Genomic DNA, 24723 nt, shown 5'->3' with positions numbered 1-24723 from the left:
CGTCTGTCTGGGGGTTGTCAGGTGTTGGGGTCTTCTGGGGTGGATTGTGTGAAGAGCATGCTGCCCCACCAGGAGCAGGATGGAGAACCCCAGGTGTATGGGATCTGGTTGTCCCCACTGATCTTACACAAGGATAGAAGGTCTGGGATGGGGCCTGATGAGAGAAACGGGCATGTACACCAGACTCTAGGGTTTGTAGGCTTACTTTAAGGGTTTGCAAGATCTTTAAGACTAGCCTGGGCCTGGCAAAGAGGTGGTAAAACACCAGCCAGAGAGGTGGTGGATGAACCATCCCTGGAGACATCCCAGGCCAGGCTGGACGGGGCTCTGAGCAACCTGAGCTGGTGAAGATGTCCCTGTCATGGCAGGGGTGGCACTGGGGGAGCTTTGAAGGTCCCTTCCAACCCAAACTGTGATTCTGTGGTGTAAGATGGACTCTGACGTTCTTCAGGAAGGCCACCATCATCTTTGCTTGGTTTGCATGACACGCACTTGCAGTGTGGTCCTGCTGTGTGGCAGGAGCTTCCTGGTGCCACTGCAGCTCCAGCAATGACAATGAACAACAAAACCGTTTTCACGGTTCTTTGGTATTTTAGGAATTTTGGAGCTGTTGACTGTGCAGCCGGCGTGTGGGAGGAAAGCTGAACAAGAGCAGTGAAATGCGCAAGGGCAGCAGGAAGCCCAAGCAAGTGTATTAGAACAGGGACTGGGGTGGAATCTGCGATCTGTGAAATACATGGAACAAGTTAGACACTAGTCTGTTCTACCAAGTCAACACTGACGGTTTAGTTCAGTTAAACATCCTCGCGAAGCTGGATTTGCAGTGCAGTCCAACCCAGGGTCTTGGTCAAAAGCAAACCCCGAAGTTATGACGAAACCCAGCCTTGCTCTGGCATAGGAGAGCAGCTAATAGCAAAGAAACCAACCCTCATTCACTTGCTGAACTTTCCTTATTTATTGCTTTGCTAGACAGGAATAAATACTCAACAAATAAGCTTCCTGTCCTTAAATTATTGCATTCTTCTGCGTTCTTGATTCCTTTTATTTTTAAATGAAACCAGGCTAAACCCCACGGGATTGATGTCCTCTCATTGCATGAGCTAGAAAGGGTTCATGGTCTGATTCTCGTCTGGAGGATCACACGATGACTTGGGGTGGAGGTATTTTCCTGAAATAGTTTGGAGTAGCTCTAGGGTTTGGGATGTGCTCCCTTTCTCCTTTCAGTGTCTCCCCTCCCTCCTTTCTTCCCTCCCAGCTACAGGGATCTCTGACTTCAAGTAGGATGGAGGATGCTGTGGGAGATGCCTTTGGGTCTCTGGAGCTGGAGGACAAGAGAGGCGATTAAGAGCAGCTGACAGGGGCTTAGCACAGCCTTCCAGCCCCCTCCCCTTGGGGATGTGTTCCATACCCTCTTTGCTGTCTCTCCACGAGACCTTTTGGGAGTATTTCTACTCCCAGATGAATTTAAAGGGATTGTAAATTCTCAGTGGAGCTGTGGCTGCGCAGGTTGTGTCCTGCCATGGGGCTGTGCTGCCGTTTGCCCAGGGAAAAATGAGCAGCCCTTTGGCTGGAGGGAATTTTCGGTGGGATCTACCATGGCCAGGTGTCGGATCCGCAAAGTCGTGGTCCCAGGGAAGCGCAGGCTGGGAATGAGGAGCCGGGCTGTGCCGATGAGCTCCTGGCTTCTTTGGGAGCGTTTCCATGTGATTCCCATCAGGAACATGGATCTGTGCATCCTGTTCCAGTTTGTGCAGCTGCACAGCTCAACCCCAAGGAGGAAAAAAAACCAACATTCTTCAGATGCTGCTTTTGGGGAGGGTGGGGGAAGGAGCAGGCGGGTTCCTTCCACCCCGTTGCTTGAGACTGAGCGCTATTGCAGCGTTTTAAGAGAGCACAGCATCTGCACAAAGCTCCTCTGTGTGTTTTTACAAACTTAGAACCTCCATGTGAGGAAACAGCAGCCGTCTCTGAGCCCCAGCATTTTCAGCTTAAACACAGAGTATGGGGACAATACAGCAAGCAGAACAAAATCCCCGTGCCTCTAGAGGTAGGATCTTCACAGCTATAATAACTTACCTGCGGCCATTCATGTTGTGGTGGCCTGTCGTGTCTTTCCCAGTGGGTGAACTGGACATTTAAAGGGACGTGGCTGGAATCATAGAACCGTTTTGGTTGGAGAAGATGTTTAAGATCATCAAGTCCAACCGTTGACCTCACACTGCCAAGTCCACCTCTAATCCACGTCCCTGAGAGCCTCATCTATGCGTCTTTTAAACCTTCCCAGGGATGGTGACAGTTGGCAAGGAGAATTCACCGTGTGGTCATTAAGAACAGAATTCAGTCCTGTACCTGCTCGATGCTAAAGCTGCTGTGGTCTCGATGAGGCAGGAGGAGATGAGCAGAGGGGAGAGATGTGCAAGGATGCCCGCGTTCTGGCTTTGTGGGGAATCTGGGCTTTGCTCTGTGCTTAAACAAGGACTTGCACCTCTGTGGAGCTGCCCCGAGTTCTTCCAGGAACCGGATGTGCCTGTAATAAATAGCTCGTGCCTCTGTTTGACTCAATTGCTGGCTGGGAAAAAGCGAAGGACCTAAACCGTGTGTTAATGGGGCTCTTTGTGCTGTCATTTTTCCAGGGTGGCCACTGACCACAATGTTGACAGCACCACAGCAATGCTTAGAGAGTGGCTGAAGAACGTGCAGAACCTCTACCACGGTGTGGAGTGGAGGCCGATGGAAGAGCCCCAGTGAGTACTGCAGTGAGGGGCTGACTGGTTGGTCTGTATCTCCGGTTTTCTAGATTTTCTGTTCTCAAATAAGGAGGTGTACTTCAAATGTAGATTTTGCGGGGGGAGGCAGCACGAAACTTGGAATCTTTCTCTCTCAAAACCGCTCCTGGGTTGCCTGAGGTGACTCCAACACTGTTTTTATTTTGGAAAGAAGATAGTAAGGGAACTTTTTATTTTTCTAACTAGCGCAATAGCTTTCTAGACATGGGTTGCAGTCACTTTCTTTTGGTTTTTTTTGCTACGTCTTACCCAGAAGAATTTGGGCCAAAACATTGGCCAAGCTCCCGATTCACTGACGGGACGAAACTCCGACCGGCAGCCCTGCGTGCTGCACGAGAGAAGGGGTCAGACCACATCCTGGTAAGTACAAGGTTTGATTTATTAACTGTCCTCAGGCAAAAGCTTTTCAGATGGTCACTCTGATAACTCCGATGAGCAAGAGAGTTTGCAGCTGGAGAGAGAAGTCCATGGGTAAACCCAAGGTTTGTTGCCCAGCGGTCAGGACTGAACGTAGTCCTGGTGGTGGGTAGGTACCTGCAAGGGGCCCTCAGATGGAAACCCCACCTGTTAGTGATGGAATGTAAGGGAAATAGTTCTACGGAACAGTTGTGAACAGATGTGTGGCTTTGGTGACTGCAGCAGCCACTTTTTAAGAGTGATCCTCTTCGCAGAATAAATGCACCCTGAATTTTCAGCAGTGATGTTTTCCCCCACAGCTCCGTTGCCCCAGTGTTGGAGGAACATTCCGTGGAGTGCGAGGGAAACTCCGCATCTCTTCCCATCTCATAATGTACCTTTAACAGAGATGTGTCCTACGGTATCAAAACCAGCAGCTCAGTGCTTTTTGGGTTTTTTTTGACAACCTCATGCCTCTGGCTGCCTTGTTCCCAAGAAAGCATCAGGGCAAGCATATCATTTAATCTAATAACAAATTTATTTTTCTCTTCCCCTCTTCTCTAATTTATTGATACAGATAACTTACTGACCAACGCAGAAACCCTGAACCTGTTGATAGCAGAAAACAAGACCTTGGTGGCACCAATGCTCGAGTCTCGCTCTCTCTACTCAAATTTCTGGTGTGGCATCACCCCCCAGGCAAGTGACCTCCTGAACGCTACTGGGCGACTGTGCAAGCTGTGTTTGCAAAGGCCTCTTGTGTCTGTGAAGTGGTGGGTTGTGGTTTCTGTCCTGTGGGCTTTCCTGTCTGTTTTTGTAGCGTCCTTTTCTGAAAAGAAGCTGCTGTAGCTCGGTGGCGTGCACTCAGCTCAGCTTGCGCCTCTCTGAGTGGCAGCATCCCAAATCTTGGTGGGTACCTTTGGGAAAGGTCCATACGTTTATAGGAGATCTGGGAATGAGGGCAGAGAGGACACTGCGGTCTATCAGTGTTTTTCAGGCTTTGTTTTCTAACCGAGCTGTAGGTACGAGCAGAGCAACGCGTGTTCTGCATTGGGTGTGCAGGCACGTAGCTGGAACTTGCTGCCTGGTCTGAGATTTCTCGCTTGAAAAAGCTGAATCTGGAGGAAGCTGAGCTTGTTTAGCCAAAAGTCCTGGGAAATGATACAATCCCACTAACTACATCAAAAATACTGATATACACACCAGAATTTATTTGAGGTCGCTCCATATGTTTGTTTAATGGCCCTAAATCTCTTGGTACATAATTTTAGACAAGCTTTCCTGTATAGTGATGCTAATCAGAGAGGAATTTGCTTTTCTTTCTACAGCTTTCTGTTGTATATAGGTTGTTTTTCTCACACATGAACAAGATTTATGTGTTGGGGCAACATCGTTTGCCTTGTAGAAATTAGTTTAGTGCTTCTTTCTCAAATCATAGATGCTGCAGTAAATATTGGTACAAAGATGCTGCCTAGTAGGAGTAACATCATTTTTAGAGCCAGAATGAGATTGAGCTATCACTTGACAAGTAGATCCACATCGCTGTGGTCAGTGTGGGTCAGCGGTGATTTTTTGCCTTTTTTCACTCTTTTTCTTTGGAATGTTCTTGACTAAGCTCTAGATGGGCTTCCTCAGACATTCAGCCTTGTGGGATCGTTTCTGGAAACAAATGGACATCGGTGCAGTGAGCAAGACTTCATCGAGCTGATCTAGGCCACAAGGGAAGGGTCATTGAAAGGTCCTTGACCACACAGAATGGGGTAGAAAGTTGATGAGGCACGAGGAGAATGAGGAGTTGAAGTAGTTTGTGGTGAGACACGAGAGGTGATGATTGTCTAAGGTAGCAATCAATCATGTATTAGCTAGAGAAGTGTAAGCAGCGCGTAATCTAACTATAATTATCCAAGTATAAATAATGTAACTACAAAATCAGCAGTTTAAGACTATATAACCTGATCAAACTTTACATTAAACAGCTTCAGTTTACAACTCTCATAGAGTTGTCGGAGTCCATTCTTCTCCTGCACAGTCTGAGGTGAGGACTGTAATTAATACTCGTTTCTCCAAGCCCACAGGTAAATCTCCATAATGAGATGGGGTTTTTGACCTGTTTGCTGCTCTGCTGCTGGCAGGTGTTCCGTCATCCCTTGGGGATGTTGGAGAGGCTCCGTGCTCCAGCCATTTCCTGCCCTCTTGCTTTGCTCCAGAGAGCTACCCGGTTACTAATTATTGTCATTATTGCTGCAGTGAAATGAAGAACAAACTCCATTTCCCACTTCTGGTGTAAAACATCCTCTGGCAGTCTCCTTCTGTAGGATTTCTTGAGGAAGGTCTTTGTTTTTAAAGCTCTCGGTGATTATATTTTTTCTTTTACAGAAATCACCGAATCTTTTCTCTTTTGGCCCCCGCACCATCTTATGACAAGGAGTTCCACAAGTCAGACCAACTAATTGAGTAAAAATAGCAGGAAAAGGTCCTGAACTCGCCAAATTCTTGGGAAGTAAATACACAGATAAGAAAAGGGGTGTGTGGGGGGGTGTGTTTACTTGTTTCAGTTTTTGTTTTAAAATGGAGAAATAAACTTTATAGGAAAGGCATTGTCCTTTAAGTGTTTAAGGTGAAGTCCTGATGTAAATCAGCAGTTCTCCACAGCCTGGCATGGGGCTCTGCCAGTGTGCACCAGCCGCAGCCCTGGCCCCTGCTGTTACCTCTCCAGCAGAAAATCTCCATCATTACCAGGATTACTGAGAAAAGGAGGGGAAAAAAAACCTCGCAGCAAATGCATCTTGCAGGATTTGCTGAAAAAAGCTGCTCAGATGAAGAGGAAAGTTCCCACTTTTTTTCCTTTTCTCTTAGTTACTGCTGCTTGTTTCTGTGCTCGCAGTCCTGCAGCTTCGTGCTCTCAGCCCTGCTCTCCCTGGAGACTTGGGGAGGGAGCAGGAACTGGAGAACGCCCTAAAACACAAAGCCAAACCCAGCTGCAGACAGCCTGACATTCAGCTGTCGTGAAGCTGTCCTTAGGAGAGCACAACAGTGCTGACAAGTTGGAGTCTTTCTTGGCTACAGGTGATTTATGAGCCATGAAAAGCCCCACAAGCCCGTAGTGAGCAAGTGGAGGAGGACAAAAATGAAGTTTCCAGCATCTTTCACCTGTGGGCATTCTCGGCTGTCTGTTAACGTTGGATGTTTTAACCCTTCCCGCAGCGGGAATGCCGGTGAGGGCTCTGCCCGCTCGCTGCTCTTCGTGGACATCTGAGACACCCAGGCCTCACAGCGTGGTCAGAAGGTTTCCGAAGGGCAAACCAACAGATGCATAAACAGACAAACGCACCACACGGTGCTTCTGCGCAAAGGCAGGGTAAAGTGGTTCTGCAGTGATTTGCTCGGCTGTTGCTAGGATGCTCTTGGAAAATATAAATCAAAAGTAACTTCAACTGATTTTAGTGACTCATCATTTCTGTAAAGACCAGAATCCACTACGGACCCAACCGTCAGCCATGTTCAGATGTCTAATTGGTGCATTAGGACTTTCTTTCAGGGGGAATTCAGTGTATTGATTTCCAAATCTGATAGCTTTAGACATATGGCACCTGCAGACCCAGCTGTGAGCTGCACAAGGCGGGTGTCGCACCCTCAGTGCCGAAAGGTTGGCAAAGCTCTTTAGGTCGTGGCCAGAAATACTTTGCAGGTCCTATTCGGTGAGACACTGAATGTCCTTTGTGCTTGTTGAACACAGAGGATGCCACAGATGCTCAGCAGCTTCCAGGGTCAGAGCTGAGAGTCTATGTGCAAAAAAAAGGTTTCCAGAGAGCCAGGGGAAAAAAATCCGAGATTTGAAGCTCTGTTGCAAGGGAATTTTGTAGCAGAAAGGCTTGAATTTCCATTAGCTGCTGAAAAGCAGAGAGAAGGTCATATTTTAACCTTTTTGGTTGAAGATTGTTTCTGCATACTTGACTGAGCCCTTTTCAAAATGGGGACACTTCAAAATCTGAGAACTGAGCACTGATCCGTCTCTGCTGAGCAGGACTAAGGGTAGGAGCTTTTGCTGGGGAGCAGCTGTGAAACTGAAGTCTTCTGTCACATCCAGCCCTCTGCTTCTGTTTGCAGGGTATTACAAAAGGACCCTGGATTACCCCCTGATCCGGGAATGGAGGAGGACAGGCTGGTTTGCTGTCCCGATGATTCATTCCGCCTTCCTCATCGACTTGAGGAAAGAAGCCTCCGCCAAGCTGATGTTCTACCCCCCACATCAGGACTACACCTGGAGCTTTGACGATACCATGGTCTTTGCCTTCTCCAGTCGCCAGGCAGGTGTGTCTGGAGACTTTGCTGGGCAGGATTCACTCGTAGACATGCAGATCTTTACTTTGGAGTTCACAGACCAAAAGCCAATTTTTTGGCTTCAGTGGTGAGTTAAGACCCTGTTCCCTTTTCTCTTCTGGATCTGGTCAGGGACAACCAGCAGCAAGTGAGTGGCAGTGCAGTTTTGAATCACAGATAGCTTCAAAAGACATGGGAACTATTCTAGGGACGAAGGCAATGTTTCAGAGACAAAATTAGTGGCATCTACCTTTGTTTTTTGTCACAGTGAGATGATAGCGAGCACAAGTGAATGCTGTGAGAGTGGAAGGCACTCTGTAGTTGTCTAAATTCACCACTTCCAGGAGACTCCATGAGGAAGGGGGGAGGACAAGAGACACTTTTTAGACGTTGCAGTGTTTGTGCAAAATAAAACCCAAGTTGCTTGCCTGCAGTGCTTGATGAAGCTTTGCTTTGTGGCAGCTCAGCAGGAATTGTCTGAGAGTTAAGAGGTTTTTCTTTTGTTGGTTCTGTTTGCTTTAAGCAGAATCAGTGCAGCTTTCAGGGAGTGATGTGGGGGCTGTGGGCTGTGCTCAGAGGAAATTTCTTGCTGGCGTGAGAGCGGTAAAATCTCCACAGAACTGACGCCTCACTGGGACTTTGGGAGAATGAGTCAAGAACCAGTCCTTGAGATGTTTGGGACCAGTTTCTACCAGACATTGGGAGGATTTCAGTTAGATCTGAAACTCAGGAGTCCTTTCGGGCCAAGGCACCACCTCAGTGTCTTCTTCTACCTGGAACGGCTGTTGGTGTGTGCGGAGCTCCATGTGTCTTGGGGGATTCGCTGTCTCTTAGTGCACGATACCACTGCTACAGCTGCTTGTTCTTCTGGTGAGGATGATTAGTCCTGTTTATTTTTGGATCTGGTGGGTATTCTGTCTCTAGCGAAGTCCTGGCTGGCAGAACTGTGCCACATCTATGAAAGGAGCTCCTGGGAAGGGTATGTTTTTAATGACCATCTGTATTGTTCTTTGCTCTCCTGTGTTGAAAAGGGCAAAGTTTGGGGCCTTATAAAGGAAAAAATGACTGATGAAACCTCAGCGGCACTGATGAAACGCGCTTCTGTTCAGAGCTTCACAACTGGTTTGCTGGCTTACTGGGGTGAATTACTTGGGGAAAGTCGGGTTTTGGGTCTCCTGAGTGATGTGCAGCTGGTGTTATCTGTCCTCTCCTTGTAAAAAGTTAAGGTGAGAAGGAGGGGCTGTTCTTGGGGTGCAGACAAGTAGAGGGAAAGTGAAGAAGTGTGGCTTGTCAACAGTGGCTTCTAGAGAAGAGCCAGGCTGAGAAATCTGCCTTTCCCACCACTTACAGAGCAGTGCAGCGACTGTTCGCAGCTTTCTTTTGAGTGATCCTTCCTGTTGCAAACAGCACTGCGAAAGACAGTGTTCTTGGCATGATAAGCAGGGCTTTTTAAAACTCAGCTTCCAGGGGATGTGGAGCATGGATGAGTGGGAGAGGAGACGCAACCAGAGCTGAAATTGAGCCCTTGGGAGGCAGAGGAAGATGAGAGTTTGCAGGGCACTTTTGGGGCCCTGACCTTTTGAGTCAGGCCGTGGGTTTGTTGGCTCCAAAAGAGAACAGAGGTTTAGGTCCAGTGAGCAAAGCAGGTTCCCTCAAATCTACCTGCCCCTTGTTCCCTCTGACAGCATCCAATTAGTCTGGGAACTGCATTGCATCAGCTCCAACTGCTTCAGAAATATTTCAGGGATTCAAACCCATCATTTTTTCCTTCCATCCTAGAACACTTCAGCTTTTTCCAGAGCTGACCTCGGCAGTCTGGCCCGCTGATCTTCTCAGATTGTTGGCTTGTGTCCTGGGCTGAGTTTTGTCACCCAGGACAAAAGGATGACATCCAAGTTCAGAAATGTGAAAAATGTATGGACTTTGAGGTATACTTCTCTTCAGAGTAATTCCACTTATTTCCCTGAAACCATAAACGATGTTGGCTTTTGTCTGGGCCAAGTACTGCGCTTAACGCCTCAGGTCAACCCATTGATTTTTCCAGCAGTGAATCTTCTGCTCGAAGCAGGCGGTTTGTGATGCTCCACAGAGACCATCCCACCCGTCCCACTTCTGCCGAGAGGGCGTGGGCTGCGGAGCACAGAACAAAACCCAGCGCAGGTGTTTTATTGAGGAGGGCGGTCTCCGTAGAGCCCTTTGCACTGGCAAGATGATGTTGAGCTGGCCAGACCTTCTGAGCTTCCTTCAGCCTGAGGCTCTGAAGACCTCAGGCCAACCAGGAATGTCCAGTCGCAGGGATGTGGGGGAAATTTAGGTTGCCTAAATATGACTGTGGATTTATTTAAGGCATATGACTGTGAACCCTGCTCACTGCCTTACAAAGGCTAATAGTAACACCAGTATCTCTAGCCTTCTGTCCTTTGTAGCAAACTTTTATTTTATTATAAAAACAGAGCCGGAGAGTGAGTCCTCCTCCCCGTTTTAAGGTAGATTTACCATTTTGAAGTAACTTTTATCCCAGAAGAAACAGAAATACTGGTGTGAATCTATGCAGATTAACTGTGTTTAAGCCAGCGGAAGATAAAAACGGAGATCAGTGAGCCAGATAAGATTAGTTGATTAGATCAGTGCCAAATCCATTAATATTAGCAGGTAGTATTTTTTATTTTGCCATTTAGCTAAATTGCAGCTGACAGCTGAATGTGTTTTGGCAGTAGTGTAGCCAGCAGTTTCCTTGCAGAACTTCAAACAGTAGAAACACCGGGGTCATTAGTGCAGATAATTCTGCTTTGCTAAAAATACCAGGGATTTAGGAGGATTAATACATGAAAGCACCAACTCTCACCAGGTGGTGTCTGCTTTTCATTCATTTCCTAGAGGGACAAGGGTGATTCTGCTTGTTTAATTAAAAAAAAAAAGAAAAGTTATAGCCGATAATGAGCAAACTCTTGGTGAGTCTGGGGGGAACAGCATCTTACTGATCACACGTTGCGACATTCCCAGCAGCGTGTGGGTCTCTCCCTTGCAAATGGATCTGCTCAGAAGGGAAGCTTTGCATCTTCTTCTTGTTCCATGCCTTCAGATTCAGCTCCTTGAAAAAGCAGTTACAAAAGCTTTTGAGCAGAAGGAAGTTACGGTATCACCTATTTTTGGAAGCATCTCTTTCTCCCTGCTGCTCTCTCTCTCTAGGATTTGGTTGATTTGGATGGTGCAAACCTGCTCCTGCTTTTGGCTCTGTGAAGGGATTGCACCAGGTCTGAGCGGTGCAGGTGGGGTTTGGGGAATACAGGGGTTTCTGGGATGCTCCCCAGTTCTCCCAGCAGATCCGCTGTGTGCATCAAACATCGCTTTGCCAAAGGCCGGTTCTGCCCTCTGCTGAGAGATTGTTTTCATAGCATGAAGGCAAAGGCCAAAAGAGACCCTTTCTCTGGGCTAAGAGGGAGTTTCCAGTCTCTCCTAAGAGAAAACTGATGGCAATTAAAAATACCTTCGGTTATGGAGCAACTGGAAATTGTTTTCAGAGGAGAGACCACGTGCTGCCAGCCAAATGATACAGAAAATGTCACTATGAATTTCATAGACTCATTTTGCTTGGAAAAGACCAAGATCATCGAGTCCAACCGTTAACCCACCCCTGGCACTAACTCATGTCCCTGAGAACCTCATCTCCACATTTGTTCAAGCCTTCCAGGGATTTAAGTTAAACCCCTTCATTTGCTTTTGAAGCAGAACTTTTTGGGACTGGGCTCCTGGCAACGAATTTGATTGTGGGTACATAGCAACAGAGCAGCGAACTCCTTTTAAGAGACCTGACTCTATTTTCTGTTTTTTTATGTGATCCCCAGGTATACAGATGTTCATCTGCAACCGTGAACACTATGGTTTCCTTCCCATGCCCCTGAAATCGCACCAGACGCTGCAAGAAGAAACCGAGAACTTTGTGCACACCCTCATTGAGGCAATGAGTAAGTTACTGTGCCTTGCTGTGATGGACACCCCCAAGTTAAGGTTTGGAGAGCTCTCTTACCCCTGGGAATCTGCCTCCTGATCCGACTGTTCTCATCCTGGTTTGACATGCAGTTTCCCATTTTTCCACTGTTTTTCTACCTAGAGATGCAATCGCTTCACGGTCAGGTCAGCTCCGTTGACAAAACTCCTTAACTTCCCCATATCGAATGCAAAAATGCATCTTTAACGTGGCAAGGATGCTGCAGAACCTCGTGTCTCTCCTGAGCTATGTCTGGCAGATGGCTGCTGGCTTCTGTTCTGTGACATGGACGCTCTGTGCTGCACCCACTCCTGCCTGACTTCATCAGCCAGGTCCCTGGGGCTTTAGGTCCAGAGATGCAAACACACACACACACACGTTATTGTTAGTGCATGAAGGTGATGCTTGGGATCTCTCCTCTCTTCCAGTTGATCGTCCTCCCGTTGAACCCTCACAGTTTGTCTCTGTTCCGCCGAAGAACCCTGACAAGATGGGATTTGATGAAGTAAGGAACTTATTTTGCTGCCATTGTCTTGTCTTCCTGTTTCTCACCTAATGGAGCTGGGATCTCCCTGTAACTGACCTTCCAGCCGTTTCCCATTCCCATCTCTTCATACGTTTAAGCTCTTTCCCAGTCACTCGTCTGTTGGATTTCAGCTTTTTGCCAGGAGCAAACAGCCGTCCTTACGTGGGGAGAACTTCTGAGGTCAGGGAAGCAGAAGGGAAAGGGCTCAGGGAGCATTCTTGCCCTCTGGCATTTGCTGGGGAGAAATGAGGCCACTCAGGTCTGTGGGCATTTCATACCTGCTGCAAAACCCCCGATTAAGGTTGGTGTGCCAGGGCAGTGCTCAGCAAATCTGTGGGCTTCCTGCATTGATGGTACGGATGTTTTAATCCAGCCAGGAAGAGATGGCAGAAGTGAGAGTGAAAAACACATCATTTAACTCCCCCGATTCTTGTGCCATTTCCTCTACATCTGACTCTGTGGGGCAGCTTAGCCATCCTTCCATTCTGCAGCAAGAACTGGTCGTTCGGGAAACCTCTCCTGTGTTCCAGTGAGAGACAGGAATGATTTTCTCCCCTGAGAGAGGCACTGGGGAGCCTGGAGAAGATGGGGGAGGCTCTCAGCCGAGTTCTGTCCAAGATGGGGACGTCTAGGAGGGCCGGAAACCATGTGTGCTCCCCCCTTACTGGTGCAGCTCTCCTCCTGCCCTGCTCGGTCACCACATTTTTCTGCTATGGCCTTTAAAAGTGCATTAGAAAGGTGGTTCCTGACAGCGGTCCTGCCCCAAAACCCCGCAGAAATCCCTCTCCTCCCTGTTCTCCATGTTATGGAGGGTGCAGGCATTGAGGGGAAAGGCTGGAGAGGGATCTGCTGTGCTTTAATTAACCAGGAGTTGTGTTTTTATGCAGCTGCCAGGGTGGCAGTTGTGGAGACCAGAGAAGCCTTTGTTTTCTTGGCTTATTCTGTTACATCTGTTTATACGACACGTGAATTCCAAACACGATTTGTTGGAGCGTCTGTGTTTAGGGCGCAGCTGTTGTGGGTTTTTTGCCGTGTTGTCCTTTGTGGCTGCGCTCTATTTATCCAATTTATTATTTTTGCATTTGTGCTGACCTAGAACTGGATCCGCTTCTTACTGGCTCGAGGTTTTTGCTCCACAGGCTACAAAGCTGCACTTGTCTGCCTGGGACTGAAAAACATCCCAGCCCCTCTGCAGTTTACCTGCAAATGAGGGTTTTGGTCCTCTGCCCCCCACCAAAAAGTCTGTCTGCTTAGGCTTGGGCAGAGCCTGGCGCAGACATCTCTGGGTGTGATCTGGGCTCTGTGCTGGGCTTTCTGCTCTGGCAGGGGAAGCAGCAGATTTTTTTTTTGGTGAAAATTCTGTGATTTTTTTGTGAAAATTCTGTGATTTTTTTGGTGAAAATTCTGTGAATTTTCAGTGCCTGAAGTGATTTACAAAAATTCTCTTTGCTGTGTTCTTGTGCTTGGGTGGTGACCCCGCAGATAATCCTAAATACAGGTAGTGGTGGCATTGTGGAGAAACATGTGGGTCGATGTTCCTCTGGGACTGGAGCTGGACATTTGACTCTGTGTTTAATATAAATCAAAACATCTTATATCTTTGGAAATTATAGACTTGGCTGTAACTGGTCTGCTCTCACCTTTATTCATCCTTGATGAGCAGCTTTTCCTTGTGACATAAAACGTCCTTAAAAAGTAGTTGTTAGACAAAGAATGAACCTCTAACCTTCCAACTCAAAACCAACCCCAACTTTCTGACAAATTCTACGCAACCTGGGATAAAATCACAGCTGGTATTTTAAGATCTGCTGCTGAAGAAGGGTAGGCGAGAAGTCACTTCTCCTCCTCGCTCCCAGGCTGTGAGCTTGATGTCTCTCTCTTCAACCCAGATTGTCATGATCAACCTGAAGCGCCGGAAGGACAGGCAGGATCGGGTGCTGCGGACTCTCTACGAGCAGGAGATTGCAGTCAAGATAGCAGAGGCCGTGGATGGGAAGTGAGTTTCGGCTGGGGTTGCTGATGTTTGCAAAGAGGGGGTTGTGCTGGACACCATCTCCTTGGGTGCCCTGACCTCCCTCCTGCTGGGGATGGATGGGCTGAGGGAGAGGTGGACATTTTATTAACCTAACTGCCCCTGCTTTGGGGCAGTTTTACTCTGTTTGTGTCTTCTTTTGTAATTGGTCTTCATGAGAGAACCAGGGCGGTGTGGGTCAGGCTGATAGAATCACAGAATCATTTGGGTTGGAAAAGCCCCTCAAGATCATCGAGTCCAACTGTTCCCCCACCCCTGTCCCTGCCCCATGTCCTGAGAACCGCATGTCCGTCTGTCCAGCCCTCCAGGGATGGTGACTCCAGCACTGCCCTGGGCAGCCTGTTCAATGCCCCACAGCCCTTTGGGGAAGAAATTGTTCCCCAGATCCAACCTAAGATGAAAATCAGGTTAAAATCATACTCCTTTCTGTGAACTGTAACACTTGCACACAATTAGAAAGCAGCGAAAGTGTGTGAGAGCAATCATCTCCTGAGAGATTTGTCTGTCCTCGTGCTACAAAGCTGTTGGGCTACAGTATTAACCCTGACACAGCCCTTACTTTAAGGCATGGTAAGATGTTTTTATCTTGAGAAATCAAGGCAGAAATTTTTGGTCTGGGACTCGCAAAAAGGGAAGTGGGAACCCCCATGCCATCTGGTGGTCTCGGAGACTTGCGCACCCATCAGGACCTCTTAGGAAAATATTTGAAGCCAAGCTCCTGACATATTGATGGTCCCACAAGAAGTCGTTGGCAGAGTTAAGGATATCATTTCTAAGCTTGATTTAGAATGTAAATCAGTTAGTTAATTTTTCTCCCGGTTTTTGAGCAAAGCAAGTGCAGGAATTTCGTGAGTTACAGCTTATCTCTGAACATCAGTAGCGCTTCCCCCGTTGCGTCTGTGTCCGACTTGAATTTGCTTTCTATTTAAGTGCTGATAGGTGTTCTCTCTTTCTCAGAGCGCTGAACACGAGTCAGCTCAAAGCTCTCAGCATCGACACCGGGACCCGTGCTCCTCGCGGCCCCTCACCCGGGGAGAGATCGGCTGCTTCCTCAGCCACTGCTACATCTGGGAGGAGGTGAGGGGGTGCGGGTGCCCTGGGGAGGGTGCTGAGGGCAGGAGCAGTGGGAAGGCACACGGACGGTCCCAGGACAAATCTAATACCGGTTTCTGGAAGGGTAGGATGGTTTTACTTGGTTTGTAGGGGATCGCGTACAGGGGTTCTCTTGAACACATTGCTCAGCTTTCTCAGCTCTACTCTCCGTTTGCCAAGTGATTTTTATCAGAATGTTTTCACGATTGGTTTTGCAGACCATCTGATAGCCTGTTTGGAGTGAGTTTGTTTAGGAGAAAGGCAGGAAGGTTTTGAAGAACAAATGGTATTAAAGAAACTCCTGTTTTATTTCCCTGGTTCTTCATGTGTGCTGAAGCAAGTTCCAGTGGCTCTGCTAACTGCTTTTTTTTGAGCTGGTATATCATAAATAGATTTAGCAGCAGGGATCTCTGTTACTTGAGCTAACAGGTATTGTTTGGGTTGTAGTAGCTGTAGCTTCCATCTGTCCTGGTCACCTGGGGAGTCACACTTGAGAGGATCTGGGCTGTGCTGGTTGGAGGTGCTGGAGTTACACAGCCTGACATCAACGGGAGGGATCATTTCGAGCGAGGTGGGATGTGGAGGCAGGGAGAACAACTTGGTGCTTAGAGAAGACCGGTCTAAGGCAGCAGCTGCCCAAATGTGACTGATGGTTGGATGATCCAAATACCTTTCAGCCAGCAGCAGGGACTTCAGCACTGAGAAATCAGGCAATGATTTGGGGCTTGAGACTTCTGCATCGCCAATGGTCAGATGGTAAGATGGGAACCCACTTGCAGGATGCCTTTGCATGTGTGTTCTTGAAGTTGCCAGGGCCAGACTTTGGATGTGCTGGATCATTCTCCAGATTCCAGAAACACTTTTTTTCCGAACAGAAACAGGTTTTTCTGAACAGTGGTTTTGTTGTCAAAGGAGGAGGTGGTCGTGCAAGATGGTAGCTCACGGGGTTGAGGTGCTGCAGCATCACATGGAGGGTTTTTCTAGGTTGCAGATGCTCAGCCACAGGATATTTTTGGACAGCTCGTCCCAGCTGAGCTGTGAATCTGGGGCTGGTTCTCCAGCCTCCCTACCTGTATGGTCCAGAGGGCCAGGACCAGGTCAGGATGACCCCCAGAGATTTCAGGGCCACTGTGATCACTTCTGAACCATCTTCTTTCAGGTGGTGAACAGAGAACTGGAGAAGACGCTTGTTATTGAGGACGAGTTCAAGAGGAAGCTCATGAAGCTGATGGATGTCATTGAACAAGCCCAGCTAGACTGGGAGCTGATGTAAGTCACTGGCCCTCGTGAAGCTCTGGGCACACAGGGGACATGAGCAGCAGAGATGGAGGGTGATGCTGGAGTGCAGGGAAAGGTGGCAGAGGCTTCTTGATGGCTCTTCCCATCAGGATAACTCTGCTTCTGGGCCAGGCTGGTGCTGGGGTGCCCCGGCTGTGTTGGGTACCACTGGTGCGCTTTGTGGGCAGTGTTGGTCGTCTGGGGACACTGCTGTGACAGAGGAACTGCCACAGCTCAGCGCTGAGGCTTGGACCGTGTCATCTCAGCTGCCTTATCAAGTCTTTCGCATCTGTACCACCCGCTGGGGTAAGATTTGAATGTCTGAGAGTGGTACAGGATAGAAATGTGTCAGGGATTGCTTCTTAGATCCACCCTTTGTCCTTCCCCGCTTGACATGGACAGTTGTGTGGTCCTAACTGCTGCAGATTCACATTTAGGTTCCGATTTCTGTGGTCTTTTCCCCCTTTAAGCTACATTGGCCGGAAAAGGATGCAGGTGCAGGAGCCTGAGAAAGCGGTTCCCAACGTCATGAACCTGGTGGAAGCCGATTACTCGTACTGGACCCTGGGCTACGCGATCTCCTTCCAGGGGGTTCAGAAGCTCATCGGAGCGGAGCCTTTCGGCAAGATGTTGCCGGTGGATGAATTTCTGCCAGTCATGTACAACAAGCACCCGGTGTGAGTAGGTCGGATGTCTTCGTTACTTGGGTTCACGTGAGCTTGGTCTTGCTGAATGATTAAGATCTGGTTGGTAGATTTGTGTAGTGTATATCATATGTGTTAATATCTATATATGCTTATGTATACCCTTGTTTATGTGTGCACACTTAGTGTGGTACATATAAATGATTAATTTTGGAGCTTGGAGTCCAAATTATTCACGTTACAGTTTTCAGCAGGTTGATGACTTGAGTGCTCTGTGGGGCACTTCAGAAAATGGAGCTCACTTCGTGCTCTTCAGCTTCATCTGCAAAAATGTTGATTTATCAACCAGTACTGAGACCTAAACCAACAAAAGATCAGGTTAATAATCATTCGGTTCTTTAGTGTTTTAATGCTGTTTGACTCAAGCTACGCAAAACCTCGCGGCGCTTAGTATGCAGCGTGTGATGTTGTGATGCTCACGTTTTATTTTTCTAAAGCTGAATGCAGTGGGTAGAAGGTCAGACCCCACCACAGCAACTACCTGTGCTGCTTGGGACACATTCACTCAGTGGATGGGCTTGTATCTCGCAGTTATAAGCATTTCACTCTGTCCCTGATGATTTTTCTCTCCTCTTTAGAGCAAAGTACATGGAGTACTACAAGTCCAGAGACTTGAAAGCCTTTTCAGCAGAACCCCTGCTCGTCTACCCCACGCACTACACAGGGCAGCCCGGCTACCTTAGCGACACAGAGACCTCCACCACCTGGGACAACGAGACCGTGTCGACGGACTGGGGCAGAACGCACTCCTGGAAATCCGGCAGCAGGGCACGATCCGCAGCGACGCCCAGAACAAGGACGCTCTGCCCTCGCAGTCGTCTCCGGACGCGCCGTCCTCCAGGGACGAGCTGTGACCGCCCGCGGCCCCGCGGCTCTGTCGGCGCTGAACCTGCCTCGCGCTCCAGCTTTTCACCCTTGGCAGTGGCGGAGCCGCTCTTCGTGTGGTCTCCATCCCGCTGCTTCGAGTGGCAGAGCACAGAGCCTGGACCTGATGTGACAGCTGACCGAGACGCGCAGGGCGAGGCGGGAGATGGAGGAGGAAAAAGAACGAGTGATGCAGACTGGCAGGGAAAAAAGCAGAGATCTGAACAAAAGCCCTCGCAAGCTTTTGTAAAAGAAAAACCAAAATGGTTTCCAAAACCATCCAGCTCCCTGGAGCAGCGCTCCATGTAGGGTCATCTCCTTCATCGCACGCTGATAGAAAAGGATCGCTGGCTTCCCCTCTGCAAATCACAAAACTTGCCGGATCTGAACGGGCCTCCCAGTCCGGAGCTGCCATCTTGGCGTGGCTAAAATCCTGGGAGCTGGCAGCAGAAGTGGAGGTTGCAAAAGGGAAGAGTTGGTCCATGCCATGTCCTGCTTCACCCCCTGTGCCTCCACTTATTCCTTCAGGAAAACGAAGCTTCACAGCCTGTTTGCAGGCCTGTTTAATTAGGCCATAAAACCAAGTGTTAGGACTTTCAGGAACTTTAAAATGTTTGGTTACGAACTGCTTGACATTATCCTTATCAAACCAAAGCAACTTACCAAGATGTTGGTGGTGTCATCCGTACTGTTCTCGACAGCCCCGACAGAATTATTGTGCGTTACAGGACGGAAAGGCAGCTTGGCTGGATATTTTTTCACGTGAGGAGCAAACTGGTCTCTTTTTTTGGATGGGTTCTGATGTACTTGCTGCAGAGTATGGTGATTATTTTTAAAAACAAACGATTCTCAGAGGGCAGGTGATACCGGCCTGCACTGCTTGGGTTGGCTGGGATGTTCTCCTGCGCTTCCCACCGAGAAACTCACCTGCTGGAGATCTGTACGGTTGGGTATGTGTGCCTGGGCTTTCATTTGTGTTTGTTTTTTAATAACTCCTGACGGATGTTGTGCTTTCTGCTCAAGAAGATGTGTTCTTACCTGTCAGCCGGTTTGATAATGCATAAAACCTGGTGCAAAATGGCAGCTGTGTGTGCTGTTTCATGGGGTGGGAGCAGGCCTGGCAGGGAAGGCCAGCGCAGGTCGTTCAGCTCTGTCGCTCTACCACGGAGTCCCTGCCCGTGGAAATGCGCCTGTTGTGCCGGGAAGCCGAGTTCCTTCTGCTCCGCAGGCTGGAGCAGCGTCCATGTTGCGTGGTGAGCGTGCGGAGCGGCTGCGCCGCGGGGGCGTCGCTCTCTGACAGCTCCTCTCCTTTCCTCCTCAGCTCTGGCTTCACGAGCGGCAGCCCGGCTCTGTGTGAAGCACGGTGCAGCACGGCGATGCTCCAGACGGCGGCAGACGCTTGGCGCGGCCCTCAGCAGCAGGACGTCTGCGAAGCGGAGCATCCAGCGCGGTGCCGCTGTCGGTGCGGGTAGGAGCAGCACGTGTGTCAGCACAGCTCTGGGTTCCCAGCCGTTCCTCTTCTGACCCGTTGTGATCCCACGGGAGCAGTTTCTCCATGAAACGGCCCTGGTGTTCCTCACAGTTCTCCCCGCTGGGGGCTGGAGACGGAAGGGACAGACACACTGCAGAGTTCTGTTTAACTTTGATTTCCCTAAGCAGAGCAGTAGCAATTTATTAAAAACTACTTGACACTGCAGCTGGGGTTTTTGCTTTTTTTATTTGTTTGTTTGTTTTGAGGTGCGTGGGTTTTTTTTTTTTAGTTGATTTAGGAAGCGAGTTATTAATAGTACAAGAGGTTTGAAGGTTTCACGGACGGGAGAGAAATAATTAAGGATCTAAATGTAATGAATTAGATGAATGTGTCCCTTTCATGGCCTCAGTGGAGCCGACTGTTCTTTCACCCGTACGTGTGCGTGTAGGTGCACTTTTCTATTTATTTCCATCTGCAAGACCCGGTGGCTGCCCAGCGGTTCCACAGCTCCGACAGGCGCTGGTTCTCTGCCTGTGCTTTCAGCTCCTGGGCTGGTGCTGTCCGGGCTTTCCCTGCTCAGCACTGACTGTGTTTTGGGAAGGCAGGAGCCAGTGCAAACCCTTCTCCGCTGTTCTGCTCTTTTTCTGCTCTTTTTCCCCTTTGCTGTGAAGCTCAGCTGCTCCATGAGTTATTGTGTTCTCCTGTGAGCGTGGGGTTTGTCCTCTGCTGTGGAGCACGAGAGCGAAGCCCCCGGAGCCCCGGCTGGTGCAGACCCCGCAGCGAGGGTGACAGACCCGGAGCCAGGAGCAGTTTCCCCAGGGTGAGGAGCAAGTGGAGCTGCTCACACCAAGGGCACAGGCAGGGTTGGTGCACGTCACCGGTTCTAAGGCTGTCACCAGAACCTGACAACCTGACAACAGTGTGCTGGCTCCCCGGGCAGTTGAAGTACAACCAGAACGCAAGAGGCAGCTTAAATTCGGGGTCGTCTTTTTGCCAGGAGCAACAAATGCCGTGATGGAGACAACGGGGAAAAGGTGGAAACTCTCAGACCGCGGTGCAGTCTCAGAGAGGAAAAGAGATGAACGAGACACTGATGAGCGGGAAGAGTTGACGTATTTATCATAGAAACATTAAAGGTTATAGAGAGATGGAATGTTACACGAGATCAAATATTTAAATACATTCGCTCCAGACACAAAATAGTGTTAAAAAGTTCATCTATTTATTATAGATACATTAAATATTATACAAAGCTCAAACATGATCTAAAGATCAAACATTAAAATCTACTAACTCCAGACAACGTTTGCATATTTATTATATAAGTATTAAATATTAACTAAAGATTAAATAGAATACAAAATCAAACATTAAAATATATTAACTCCAGACACAAATTAGTGGTCAAAAGTTAATCTATTTATTATAGAAACATTCAATATTATATGAAGATTAAATATCATATAAAGATCAAATATTATCTAGAGATCAAACACTAAAATCTACTAACTCCAGACGAGAATTGGTGGAATAAAGTTCAAGTATTTATTATATAAATATTAAATAAAGATTATGTGTTATATAAAGCTTAAATATTAATCCTAGTAACTCCAGATCAAAAAATACTGGAAAAATGTTTACGTATTTTTATAGAAACATTAAATAATATAGAGAGATTAAATATGATCTAAAGATCAAATATTAAACTATATTAACTCCAACAAAAATTAGTTGAAAAAAGTTACGTATTGATGATAGAAATGTTACATATCTATAAAAACTAAATACTACATAAGGATCAAATATTAAAATATTTTAACGCCAGACAAGAATTGGTGGGGGAAAAAAGTTCACAGTTTCTTATGTAAATAAAGATTATGTATTAAATAAAGATTATGCATGATATAAAAGCTCAAATCTTAATATATATTAACTCAAGAGAAGAATTAGTGGAAAAAAAGTGACGTATTTATGATAGAGATGTTACATCCATGTAAAGATTGAATATGACATAGGGATCAAATATTAGAATATTTTAATGCCAGACAAGAATTGGTGGAAAAAAGTTCAAGTATTTATTCTATAAATATTAAATAAAGATGATGTGTTCTATCAAGCTCAGTTATTAGTATCTATTAACTCCAGAAAAAAAGGGTGGAAAAAAGTTTCTCTATTTATTTTATATGCATCTCTAGATATGTGATATAAAGCTCAAACACTATCTACAGAAGAAACATTAAAATACATTAACTCCAGACAAAAATGGGTTGAAAAAAGTTGATATACTTATCATATCAATATTAAATATTATACAAGGATCAAATATTGTATAAAGATTTAATAATAAAATATATCAACTCCAGAAAATAATTATTGGGGAAGGTCTATGTACATAGTAAATAAATATTAAATATTAGTACATTAAATAAACATATTAAATAAATATTAAACATTAGTAATTAAATAAAAATATCACATAAATATTAAATATCAGTATGTTAAATAAAAAATATTAAATAAAGCTCAAATACTATATACAGCTAAACCATTTCAATATATTAACTCCAAGGAGAAATTAGTGGAAAAAGTTTACGTACTTATTCTATGAATACTAAATATTATACAAGCTAAAATATTCTATAAAGCTAAGCTATTTAAATATAGGAACTCCAAGCAGACATCAGTAGAAAAAAGATGATATAATATTGAAGGTTTCTGTAGAAGTATGGAAAGATTAAATATGATAAACACATCGAGTATTAAAATACATTAACTGCAGAGAAAAACTGGAAAAAAGTTAATATACTCGTTATAGAAATATTAAATATGATACAAAGCTCAAACATTATATACAGGTCACATATTAAAATACATGAACTCCAGACTAAAACTGGGGGGAAAAAAGTTTACATACTTATAATATAAACAGTAAATCCTATCCAGAGCTCAGCCATTACAACCCATGAAGTGCGGGCTCCTCCTGTGCTGCAGCTTTTCTTCTCAGGATGCAGTCGAAGTTGCCCTGGGTGCTCGTGGCGTAGAACACGTTCGCCTTGGGTGGGATCGCCAGCTCCGCAAGAGAGGGAGCAGAGCGAGCGTTCATGGGCGCCCCACTCAGCGCTGGGGGTTTATTCTCACCGGCAGCTGGGACAACGTGGCGATGGCGTTTCTGACGTCGCTCCGCATGTTACTCTGGCCGGCAAAATGCAGCAGAGCTCTTCAAGCAGCAGCAGCAGCAGAGTTCTGCTTCCCCACCTTTGTCCTCGGAGATGATCTGGACCAGCTCGTAATCCTCGGCCGAGCCAGACTGCAGGTTGTGCTTCTCCATGGCTCGCTGGGTGACAGCAGGAGCCTTCTCTTGGTTACTCAGCTGCAAAGAGGGAGTTGCAAGGAGTCGCTTGGTAACCAAGTCGCAGATTCTGCCAGACGCTAAAACACGCTCTTTGCGACACCTGGGGGTGGAGTTAGTTCAAGACAACAGACACTGCTCTAGAAATGCAGCAGGAAATCACAGCCTCTGCTCTCCTGAGCAACCGCTCGGAGAGGTGAGACCTTGTTCTCAGCAGCCATCGAATCCGCAGCAAAAGCTGCCCCAGCTGCTGTTTGCAGACATCCATTAATCCACAGTCTCCCCTGCTAAACACTTTCTGCGATGTCCTGCAAAGATTCTGGGCCTTGGAGCTGGGTTTGCTGGGGAAGGGGCACCTTGTGTCACAGCTCACACACCCCAGTGCTGAGCTGGACACACAACAGCCGGCGCTGGCAGAAGAGCAGGGGCAGCAAAGCCGGCACTGGCTCAGAGTGCTTCCCTTGGCATTGTTGATCAAATACAAGCTTCAATTTCAAGGCCAGAAACCTTGAGAGATGCTCTTTGCAAACCTCTCATTCATCCCCTGCTCCGCATGTTTTGATTTGTAACATCGGTCACGTTCCCTGTCAAGGAGGTCTGATCGGGGAATAGGTGTTTCCGAAACTAAAAGCACCATTCAAGTCACCTGGGGTGAAAACACCACCCACAGTAACAGCGCTTTGCTGTTCCCACCGCTCACCAGGATGCTCCTGTAGATGTTGCCGCTTCTGTCCTCTTCTACGCTGGTGCGGATGACGCAGCTCTCTCCGCTCTGCTGGCTGTAGACTGGCAGGACTGGCGGCACTTCTTTTGATGGAACGGGAGTCACGGGGCCGGGGCACTTCTTGGAGCACTTGTCATCAGATGGCAGCAAGGGGGGAGACGAGATCAAACACATTCATTACCATTGAATTTCAAAGATCCAAAAGCTAAAGATGACACTCTTCAGCACAACAGCCTTAACAAGGGCTTCGGCAACCCAGTTAAGGCAGCTTAGGTCAAGAGAGCAGAGTCTGCAGGACAAAGCTCCCTGGGAACGGAACCCAGCCCAGCCCAGGCTTGGTCTGGGCAGTTCCTGGCAGGTCAAACCACAGGGCTGGTGAGCTCTGACCTCACCTGCTTCTCACTTGCTCAGCTGCTCTGCCTGCCCCAGAATTAGGCTGGGCTGATGTACATGAGCCCTCCCCCCAAAATCGCCTTTCCCAGAGCTCAGGTCCCTCCATTCCACTGCCAGCAACGCTCCAGTCAAGATCCACAGGCTTGGGCAAGCGCCTGGGGCCGCCGGCAGCGTCAGCAGCCTCGCACAGGCTGTTTGTGCTGAACACAGGGCCCGGGCCCTACCTTGTGCTGAGGCTCCTCAGCAGTGTCGGTGGGAGGGACGATGGTGACGGTGCTGTCCCCAGAGCTCCCACCTGGAGCAGGTTTGGGCTGCGCGTTGACGGGGGTGCTGTGGGCGGTCACCCCCAAGCCCAGGAACGGCCTAGGGGAGAAAAGAAAGCACAACAGAGCTGGGATGAGGACAGCTGTCACTTCAACAATCTGACCTGCTGTTGTGTTTTCCTATCTCGAGTGGCCTATTGTTTGTGTGTGTATAGCAAATTAGACTCTATCCTTATTTGCTCTGTTTTGCTGCTGCAAATTTGAATTGAATTTATAATCCAGCACTAAAACTGTTCCTTTGTCTGACACCTTGGAGTTATTTCTGAAGTCTTTAGTCGATAACCCTCCTGGCTACTTACACCAATAGAAAGAGACAACAGCAATACGTATTTCTAGCTGGCGGTGTCTCCTCGCAGCACTGCAGTGCTCTGGATCCCCAGCCAGGTTTGTCAGCTGGTGTTTGATTTATTCCAGTTCATATTCACACACCAAACCCCCTCCCCGTTGTACTCACAGGCTGAATCTCTTCACCACGCT

The 24723-nt window shown here is 47.6% G+C and overlaps 2 protein-coding genes across 2 annotated transcripts; one reads left to right on the top strand and one right to left on the bottom strand.

Moving 5' to 3' along the window:
* Positions 1-5558: 5558 nt before the first annotated feature.
* LOC139825875 (procollagen galactosyltransferase 2-like) lies at positions 5559-19069 on the top strand. The gene is given in 10 exon segments (XM_071800276.1): positions 5559-6540; positions 7290-7493; positions 11348-11467; positions 11919-11995; positions 13906-14012; positions 15006-15046; positions 15049-15125; positions 16300-16409; positions 16889-17095; positions 17701-19069. Coding segments are annotated over 10 exon segments (1587 nt in total). The 5' UTR covers positions 5559-6491; the 3' UTR covers positions 18296-19069.
* A 3122-nt stretch (positions 19070-22191) lies between these two features.
* LOC139825808 (ral guanine nucleotide dissociation stimulator-like 1) lies at positions 22192-23704 on the bottom strand. The gene is made up of 2 exons (XM_071800106.1): positions 23507-23704; positions 22192-22827 (listed from the first exon to the last, which is right to left on the bottom strand). The coding sequence occupies exons 1-2, from the start codon at positions 23702-23704 to the stop codon at positions 22645-22647; spliced, it is 381 nt and encodes a 126-aa protein (XP_071656207.1). The 3' UTR covers positions 22192-22644.
* Between the last annotated feature and the right edge of the window lie 1019 nt (positions 23705-24723).

Source organism: Patagioenas fasciata, chromosome 29 (genome assembly GCF_037038585.1).
Source record: "Patagioenas fasciata isolate bPatFas1 chromosome 29, bPatFas1.hap1, whole genome shotgun sequence".
Classification (NCBI taxonomy): domain Eukaryota; kingdom Metazoa; phylum Chordata; class Aves; order Columbiformes; family Columbidae; genus Patagioenas; species Patagioenas fasciata.
Note: the sequence above shows the minus strand (reverse complement) of the source record. Positions and strands in the feature narration are given on the sequence as shown.